Source organism: Quercus suber, unplaced genomic scaffold (genome assembly GCF_002906115.3).
Source record: "Quercus suber isolate HL8 unplaced genomic scaffold, Cork oak 2.0 scaffold_1075, whole genome shotgun sequence".
Classification (NCBI taxonomy): domain Eukaryota; kingdom Viridiplantae; phylum Streptophyta; class Magnoliopsida; order Fagales; family Fagaceae; genus Quercus; species Quercus suber.
The window spans coordinates 1-10,663 of record NW_027070481.1 but is presented as its reverse complement, the minus strand read 5'-3'; the positions used below and the strand labels follow the sequence as shown (position 1 = coordinate 10,663).

General features: G+C 33.2%; 1 protein-coding gene across 1 annotated transcript; it reads right to left on the bottom strand.

Moving 5' to 3' along the window:
• Window positions 1–6,601: 6,601 nt before the first annotated feature.
• Window positions 6,602–7,583, bottom strand: LOC136065664 (acidic endochitinase-like). Its single transcript, XM_065769182.1, has one exon. The coding sequence runs from the start codon at window positions 7,466–7,468 to the stop codon at window positions 6,602–6,604; it is 867 nt and encodes a 288-aa protein (XP_065625254.1). The 5' UTR covers window positions 7,469–7,583.
• Window positions 7,584–10,663: the final 3,080 nt, after the last annotated feature.

Below are 10,663 nucleotides of genomic sequence, written 5' to 3'. Positions count from 1 at the left end.
TTTCTGTACGTTTTTCCCTTTGTATCTAACCAATTTATCTAATTGGGCCGGCCTTTTGGGCCTTACCAATTGGGCTTAAGTGTGTGGCTTGGAGTGGGACCAAAAGGGACCAATAAGACACTAGCTCCAATGGGCCTTGGGCTTTTCTGTCAACTCTTGACAAGTCCAAAGTTACCATTAACTATTTTTAATACCACTATATAAAAATAGTTGCACTCTAGGTCTTATCTATAAATTATATCCCAAGACTTTATTATACATGCAACCCCTTCATAAAATATTCGTAGTAATACAAAGTCATTAATGTAGACTGCCACTTTGTAAATTACTACATCTTAATCCTTGAGTACCCGGTTTAATCCTTTAATGTTATTCATTATATATTTATGAAATCCAATTCCATAAATATATACTTTAGTCTTACTAAAGTGGTTAGGCCTAACTCTTTGAATAACAAACCCATTAAACTTATCTCAAGGGAATATTTTATATCTCCGTTAAGAGACTATGAATTCCATCTTGAGAATACATGTTCCATCAACACTAAATGTGGCTGCCCAACATACTGAGGTTTTGACCATAACTGTAGATCTCACTCCTGATATATCAAAGCAACCTACACCTCATGATCAGGTTCATTATTCTCTCAGGATTAAGAGTTCATGCAAATACAAGTCGTGAGATTTATTATTCATTTGACAGTCTTTAGGAGAATAATAAATCTCACAGCGGTCCAGTTCAATATGTCTTAACTCTTAAAACATATTAACACATCAACTAGAAGTCTCCACTTCCATGATCAAGACAAATCATCGTAGTTGATATGTTATAGTCTTCGCAGATGAAATGCCCAATTTCATCACCGACTACGAACTATAATTCTGAGTTTACAAAGAACTTGTGATTTATATCTTCTGTGACTCTTCACATAAATCACATACTATGCATCTCATGGACTATATGATAATGTCTGAATATTCGTGTTACCATTATTTCAGATAATAATAAAACAAATTTATTAAACATAATATTAAGTCAAACATAATGTCAAACACAATGTCACACTTAATATTATACATAGCATCTTACAATAGGATTTAAGGGCACCAATCCTAACAGCTATAGTATACAACTACTTTTGGTTGTTTACTATAGCAAGATGGCAAAAAAAATTTACCTTTGGCTCCACCAATATTGGGCACTAATTGAAGTTTGCAGTACTAAAAATAGCAATTTAGCTTTTTAACATTACTAATACTAATGCTTACCATTTTTTAGTTTTCAAATAGCATTATTTAATGTCACTTTTGTAAATATTTAAAAAATGTGGGACTTACTTGATAAGAGCTAACATAACTACAACTCTCTTTTGTCCTCCCTTCTCTTTCTTGTCTCTTCTCCCTTCATTTTCAATTTTCTTCATCTCTTTGTTCACCTCCATTAATTGTACATGTCAGAAAATTACCACTTTTTTAGGAAAATAGATACAGGTACCAAACACGATTATATTTTTTCACATTTTATAATATGTTGTTTGAACATGGTATCAAACACATTTTTTGTATTATGATTACTTTAAACACATATTTTCAAAATACGTTTTAAACTACAGTTTTTATATCATTTTAAATAACAATACTTGAAAGCTAATACCGTATAGGACCTCAATTACACCCAAATAATAATAATAATTATAAAAAAAAAAAAAAAGAAGAAGAAGAAGAAGCTAGTGATCTCTACAATACAAAATTTCGTACTACAGTTAAAACAAAGTGAAATATTTTCTGCTCTCTAAATTAGTAATCACTTGTTTCTCAAAAAAATAAATAAATAAATAAATAAATTAGTAATCACTCCACAGGACCACGGCATTGTCAAATAGCTCGCTTCGTATTCCAATTGCGGCACTAGGACGCAATATTAGACAAAGCAAAATTTCTATTTATCTTTGTCAATCGTATATGTAAAAAAGTAAAGGAAAAAAAAGAAGAAGGAAGTGGCAATTCAAGCCACCGACTAGGGTATTGGCTAAAATCCACCAAGAAACCTACTTATTGGTGAATGTCACAGTGGCAGTCCTTATCTTATAACTCATCAAGAAATTGTGCAAATCCAAGTCAAGTCGTAAAGGATTGGTTAGGCCTGGGATCAACACCGACTTGACTCTTTCATGCATTTTCACATGTCAACCATTTATGTGAAGTAATTCTGCAAAAGCAATCAATGTAGCCGTAATAATAGAATTACTTTTGTTACGCCCCGAACCTAAGTAAGAGTTTGGCAAGTGATAACAGCCACACACTTACAAAATTTGCATCCTACAAGTGTAAAATGCCTTCTTAACAACTAAAAAATTATCCTCAAAAAAATTTCATCAATAAATTTAAAAATATCTTCAATAATGCAATTCTCAAAAAATCTCCAAATAATAATCTTCCAACATCCAAAAAAAAAAAACTAAATCCTTTAAGGCTAAAAATCTACCCAAATGGTGATTTTAAAAAAAAAAAGCTCAAATCTTATTTCATGGATTTCCTAAACTTCATTCTTGCGCACATCTCAGCGGAAGCCTAAACATATGCAACTCTTCCTGATCAGAATCTGAAAGGGGAAAGGGGGGGTGAGTTGACAACTCAATAAGTAACTAAAGTCCTAATAAGTTATATCAAGTAAATAAATTGTAAAATAATAAGTTATATATAGATAAAAAATTTTAAATCTTACATATATATCATAGATGAATTAGAAAGTAATCTGTTTTCCATATATATATCAAAGCTATAATTTACAATAAGTTCCAAAAACACATAAACAATTTCAAGGACTTAAAACAATTCAAATATTTAACATAATTCATATTTTTAACAATCTTTACGACTATGGTCACTATATTCCTACAACTGGGCATCAGATTCAGATGAAACTAGATTCGTGCTAATATATATCCCCCATTAACTGGGTCCAAAAACACAATAGGCTCGTGATGCCCCAAAAGAACTAGTTTCACTACCAATGAATAACCTCAATTGGCTGGGTATTAGAGTACCAATGAATAACCCCCATTGGCTAGGTATCAGAGTCAAAATATAGTCAGATTGTCTAAAATCATATATATCAAATTATAATTCAAACAAAAATATATTTCATTCAAATACAGTTGGAAAGCGTGGTTTAAGTTCCTTACATCGACTATTTGAAGGCCAGTTTCGGCATTGGGCCACACAATCCCAGGTCAATTCTAGTCATAGTTGGAAAGTGTGGTGTAAGTTCCTCACATCGACCAATAATATGTTCGGTCTCATTGCTAAAGGGTCAAGGTCATCGTGGTGTCTAGAGACTCTTGTAGCCCCAGTGGCTTCTTCAATTATGTGCCTTCTGGACTCACTTTCATTTTCACACATAAAAATTGGATCAAACCCTTTGACGGGAGATAGTATATCATGTTTCGGGTGTATATATTATCTCTCTCACGACAGTTGGGTCCCACACAGCTGTGGGACTCAGCTGTTGTGAGAAAGATAGCATATACACCCGAAACATAATATAATTTTTCCTTTGACGGAGTCGAATTTGGTCTAATAAATTGTCCAATTTTAATAATTTATGTTTGATGGATACAAACAAATACTTTGAGAGAAACAAAGAAATAATAAGACAAGAAAAAAAGTGTAATTTAGGTTGTTCTGAATCTCGTGAGGAAATCACTTTGATGCAATAAGAGTAGTAGTAAAATTGTAAATTAGCGCGTGGTCATAAAACTACTCAAGAAGAAAAGAAAACAAGCGATGAAGTTTATATTTGACTGAAAAAAACCTCCAATTTACAAGCCACTTATGATTGCCAGAAAACAAAACCCAAATATATACTTGCAATTTTTTATATTTATTATTTATTTTTAATAACACTTTTTTTTTTTTACTCTACAAATATATATATATATATATATTGAACATCTTTTTTTAGAATCCTAATCAATAATTTGGATTTAACTAAAATAGAGTAATTTTATGACTATAACAATTTCATACACAATCTCTCTTTTTTATTCATTGATAACAATTTGTCATTTAGAATATGTTGTAAATTATTGTGAAAAATTGTGGGAGTAACATTTTTGACAAAAATAATCTTGGCCTCCAAATAATAATCCATAACCTCAAAAAAATAAATAATAAATAAATAAACCCAAATTAGTCATACTTGTATTCTCCTCATAGTTGTTGTAATCCCTTTAGTTAGTATTAGTTGAGATAATAATGAGTTAGTTAGATTTGAGTATGTCATATGCGCTCTACAAAATCAGTTTCAATCAACAATTCTTGATGCATTAATGGAAATAACACCAAGAATCTAAGATGCAAGAGCCTGAATTTCATGCTATTGGACCAAGAACCAATTCTTGATGCACCAATGGAGGCTCTCACTCAAGAGTCTACGAGTCAGGAATCGGCAATCCAAGTGTTGGTGATCCAGAATCAAAGATGCAAGCACCAACAATTCTAATGGTTCTAGAATCAAATAAGGTTTTGAGGATCCAAAATTCCAAGATCCAAATTAAGAACAATGAGACCTTGAAGATTAAAGAACCATTAAAGGCTCAATAATTTGAGAGTTTGAAGATCTATGAAAAAGAAACCTTCATGTACATGAGACTGCTTGTCAAAGAGAAGTGCATAAATATGGTGATTAAAATGTCACTAAGGTATTAGTCCATTGGAAGATCTCCTTTGATGAAGATGCCAACCACAACAATACCATGTGGACAAGGTCTTTTAAAGGGGAGGGAATGATAGAAACCCTAAAGTATGTCTTGTAATCTCCTCATAGTTGTTGTAATCTCTTTAGTTGGTTAGTTGATTGAGATTAGGATGAGTTGGTTAGGATTTAAGTACATGTAACTCATTTAACACATGACTTAATTTATAAAGCACATGTTGAATTAACTAGTCAATTATCTTGAGCCGTGTGTGTGTGTGTGTGTGTGTGTGTGTGTTTAGACCCTTGAATGGCCTACAACAACTACTATTCCAATTCACCATTCTTACATTTCCTCAATTCATATTCATATTCTAGCAAGTTCTCAGAGCAACCACATCAAATCCGTGCAAAATTCTTGCCTATTTTGCTAGAAAAAACATACTTTTTTATTACACACCCGCTTTTACAAAACACCTATATCAATTTATATAATCAATCATCTATTTTATTTAAATAATAGTATTTCTTTAATCTTTTATTATATCAAACAAAGCACTACCACATGGCCTCACCCACTTTTTCTTTCTTTGATGTGGGTATTTTTTGGGTTAAAATATGCAAAATTGAGCACTTTTTGTATTTTGCAAATTTTTGCAACCCACTGATGTGGTTGCTCTTATCATGAAGATTGAAAGTTTCCTAAGATTGATCTTCTATTTTTTAGTTTTTAAGAATTACTAAATCAAGTTATATTTTCTATTTTTTGTTTCTAAAATTCAAAAGTTTAATGTTATCTTCCATGAATAGAGTAGAGTAGATCAAAAAAAAAACGTTTTCACTACTTGTTTTATATGAGATGAAAAGTAACTCCTATTACTATTATTTGCTTTATTTTTTGTTCTATTTTTTTTTCTCTTTCTGCCAACTAAAACCCTTGAGATAAGGTCATAACTCCTATTACTATGTAGGCATGTGGGCCATCTTCAGGACTATCTGGCCTTTTGCCCTTAATTTTTTTTTATTTAACAATTTGCCCCTGTTTGCAAACTATAGGGATATACCTCTATTTTGATACTCGATTATCTAAAAATTGAGTTTCTACGAAAATCTGATCTGTAGAAAATTGAGTTATGCCTGATCAAACTTAAAAAAAAAAAAAAAAAAAAAAGCATGGAACTCGATTTTATGGAAATCGAGTTCAAAAACGCCACTATAGGGTTTAAAAACGTCACTATAGGGCTTAAAAATCCACTATAGGACGGTAATCACACTTATAAAAAATTGCAGGGAAACGCCGCTATAGAGCTTTAAAAACGTCACTATAGTTATTAAAAACGCCACTATAGAGCTTCCTAAACGGTATCACACTTGTAAAAAAAAAATGCAGTAAAATCACACTTATAAAAAAAATTTGCATAAAAACGCCCGCTATAGAGAGCTGTAAAATGTCACTATAGGGATTAAAAACGCCATTATAGGGTCCCTGAACCTATATGGCGTGATCACACTAATAAAAATTTGCAGGGAACGCCGTCATAGGGCTTTAAAACGTCACTATAGGGCATAAAACGCCACTATAGGGCTCCCATTTATAAAAATTTTTTTGCATGGAACTGATTTTCAGAGATTCGAGTTCCATGCAATTTTTTTTTTTTTTTTTTTTTTTTTAAGTTTGATCAGGCATAACTCGATTTTCTAAGAATCGAGTATTTCATTGAAACTCGATTTTAAGATAATCGAGTATCGAAACAGGGGCATTCCCCTATATAGTTTGCAAACAAGGGCAAATTGCTAAATAAATAAAATAAATAAAAAAATTAAGGGCAAAAGCCCAGATAGTCCGCCATCTTCAAGTACGTGTGTTCCTTTGTTTCCTTTATTTATTTATTTTTTACAATATAATTTATGACTTGTCGGCTTTATTGACTTCCCATTTACTCCTACCAAAACCAATAAACAAAAAAGGGCTGTGGTTACGNGGAAGGACTTTAGAAGTTAAATCAGCAGCTGGAATGAAGCCACTCCCAGCAGCATTAGGTGAAGCAGGAAGTCCTAAGAAAAAATTGGTGGCAGGAATAGAGGTAGTCCATTGGTTCCAATAATTTACTAGATTACCTGAGCTGTACTGGCATGGAGGGTTATTATAGAACTGTACCCATACATAATCAAATAGGCCTGTATTAAGGGCAGCTCCCATATAAGCATCAGGAAATGGGCACTGAGGAGCTGCGGTTAAGTACACTTTCTTTCCTTGTTTGCTGTATTGAGAGAGAAACGTTGCAAGCTCATCCCAATGTTGGGTTGTTCCTCCTTCAATATCAAAGTCAATTCCATCCAAAACAGCTGCTCCAAGAGGGCGAGATGAGGATTGTCCTCCTAAGAAGTTATTCCAAAGATAGGTGGCTACTTGTCTAGCATCGTCAGTTGAAGAAAGAGAATAGCTCCCTGCACCTCCTCCAATGGATAACATCACCTTAATTCCACTTGACTGACATGATTGTATCTCAGAGCTAAACCTGGTGCACCCATTAGTTGTTGGATCACAATGGCCAGCAAGGTTGATTTGGGGATTTTGACCGTTGCCAAAGGTTGGAAGGAAAGCTATGTTGACAAAGGCATAATTACCTGTGGCACAAGTTTGTGCCAAGGTACCCTCATTTCCATTCTGACCCCAGTAGATTGCGATTCCACCTGCAGCATTAGTACCAACCACTTGAATCAGAATTACTGATAAGAGGAAAGGTATTGAGCTTGACGGATTTGATGCCATAGTATAGTAGATTTGTGTGTGTTCAGAGAGTCACAGTTGAACTAGATTTTTTCTGCGTTTGTGGTGTTCCGTGTATCAGATTTTCAATCTTTTGTAGGACAAGTTGTAATACCCGAAAACGAATTAGACAATTTATTAGACCAAATTGTATCCCGTCAAAGGGTTTGATTCAATTTTTATGTGTGAAAACGAAAGTGAGTCAAGAAGGCACATTATTTCAATTTTTATGTGTGAAAACGAAAGTGAGTCAAGAAGGCACATTATTGAAGAAGCCACTGGGGCTATACAAGATTCCCTAGAAACCACGATGACCTTGACCCTTTAGCAACGAGACCGAACATATTATTGGTCGATGTAAGGAACTTACACCACACTTTCCAACTATGACTAGAAGTCTAGAATTGACCTAGGATTGTGTGGCCCAATGCCGAAACTGGCCTTCCATTGGTCGGAAGGTGCGATAGTCGATGTAAGGAACTTACACCACACTTTCCAACTATGACTAGTATTGACACAAACATATTTGGTTACCACATGTATGATTTTTCTATATGTATTTGAATGAAATATATTTTTGTTTGAATTATGATTTGATATATATGATTTTAGACAATTTAACTATATTTGACTTTGATACCCAACCAATGGGGATTATTCATTAATACTCTGATACCTAGCCAATTTGAGTTATTCATTGGTACTGAAATTAGTTCTATTTGGGGTATCATGAGCCTATCGTATTTCTGGACCCAACTAATAGGGGATATACATTAGCACGAAACTAGTTTCATCTGAATTTGATGCCCAATCACAGGGATATAGTGTGACCATAGTCGTAAAGATTGCTAAGAACTAGTAAGTTGCTTATGCGATGCACGGATAATTTTGTGATATTTTATGTAAAACAGTTTTGAATAATGTTGTACATAAATTATAATGAAAAAGTAAACTAAATTAGAGTAAAGAAATATATACATTTTGAGATATTAAAAATTGTCTTAGTAGCTTCACTGCATATTTTTAGCCCACTTAAGGTAAGATTATTATTTTTTAAATCATGAAACCAAAAATGAATGCAAAAGAGTAACGGGACCATGAAAATCAACTAATTTGTGTTGTGTTCACATATTTCATACTACGAAATAAAAGTATACCTAACTCTCTAACTATCTTCTACTCATCGATAGTGCGATATTAAGACATGGTGTGGGCAAATGTGTATGCATGTGTTTTATAGATGATTTAAAATTAAACTATGGAAGAATATGACTTTACATTGCGCACCAAATATTCTCTCTACTTATATACCCAAAAAAAAAACAAAAACTAACTAACCAAATTATCTAAACCTAAATCATATATAAGCCCCTAATTTAAAAAGAAAAAAAGATTACCCGTTGGGGTTTCGGTGTCTTAATGGTGGTGGGAGGCCAGTATAACAAAGGTGGTGACCTCTCAGATTCCTCTTTCTCTCTCTTTCAAATGTTTTGTTAATCTTAGGTATTTTATTTTGGTAATATATAGTGAAATAATGCCTTTTATTTAACAATTCACAAAATTTTTGTGTCTCTCTATCTCTCTCTAAAGTCTTATCTTGTTAGTTATTACTATTAAGTCTTTACTTTTTTTTTTTTAAATACTAAAATAGTAGGTACGCTAAAAGACACGAAGAATAGTGAAAGGTGTGGTATAAGCTTAGGCAATTAATGAGATATTAATGAAATAACAGTAAAATAAGATAATGTGAACTTTTGGGTAACCAAAAAAAAAAAAAAAAATCATATTGAATATGTGTTGAAAACTATGGCAAGTCGTGATTAAAAGTTCAGTATTGTATTTAGTCCTTAGCAAGGAACAATCATACTACAACTAGTCCTTAGCAAGGGCCAGTCTCAAAAAAGAGGACAATGCACATTTGATAGCTCCTTAGCAAGGGTGTATACTATTAAGGATCCAAAAAGGAAGCTCCTTAGCAATGGAGCGCACCTTTAGGTTCCAAAGGAACCATCCTTAAGAAAGGGGATGAAAAGGAGGTTCCGGTTTCAAAAAGGGGATAGCACAACCCTGTCAATGGGGCGTAAACGTTGACCACGAGAAATGCATAGGAAATTGTTTATATGATGATATTAATATATATATATATATATATTATGATGGCTCACAATATAAAGATATTTTTTATATTTATGAAGTATTTGATGATAAATATTGATGAGTTACAAGTTATGAAATTGTTGTAAGAATTATTTATTTAAAAGGTTTGTTCCCACACCTCAATGTTAGTGAATTCCACTTATTGAGTTATCTCACTCCTCTTTTATTTCCCATTACAGATACATTAGAGGGATTATTGGAGTAGAGATTCTTGGAAGATAGCAGTTACAAACTATTTTGTGGAATTGAGGATTTTATTGTTATTTTTATGGCATTAAATATTGTATTGGAGAATTATTTTGATGATGTTTTGTCTTTGGTGAACTAGAACTCTGACATTTTGTGATGAGATTTAAGATTTTTGGTTTCTTTTATTTAATATTTTTATGGATTATTCAAATTAAATAGACTTTTATTGCTTATAATTTTGAGGCGTTACAATCTACCCCCACCAATGCGTGCCCAATCTATTTAGGGTCTTAGGTAGTGTCGATGCTCTCAACAAGTATCTAGGCTTGGGGCTCACCTGGCATGATGTGGTTCATATATACTAGTGCCACAACCTTAAAGGTGCGAGATTTTACCTCAAATCCCAATCTGATGTTGTTAGGCTCATCTCGTGTCTCCCCAAATCTAACAAGGGGATGAAAGACGACTTTCTGATTGCTTCTGAGGCGTGGCATGATGGTCTTCATTGCCCAATCTGAGAGGGAAAGCCAGGTGGGATACCTTAGAGTTAGGTTCCTTAGCGAGAAATTTAGATTCTTTAACCCAAACTATGTCATTGTTGCTCTTTCATTTTGTTTTCATTTGTTGATGAATTTCAATTTTCTAATCATATTTAGCTCCTCGGCTAGTTTTGCAGATAAAAATTACGTAGCACCTTGGCTCAGTCTGACCAACGTCAAAACTCTCAACTATTTGTTAAGGTCCGAGATCTTCGTAAATGAAGACGGGCAGTTGAAAGCAGTCCATTTAATTTTGGACTTTAAACCCATCTCGAAAATATTCCAAGAAGTAGACCGCGCCATAAGAGCGGGT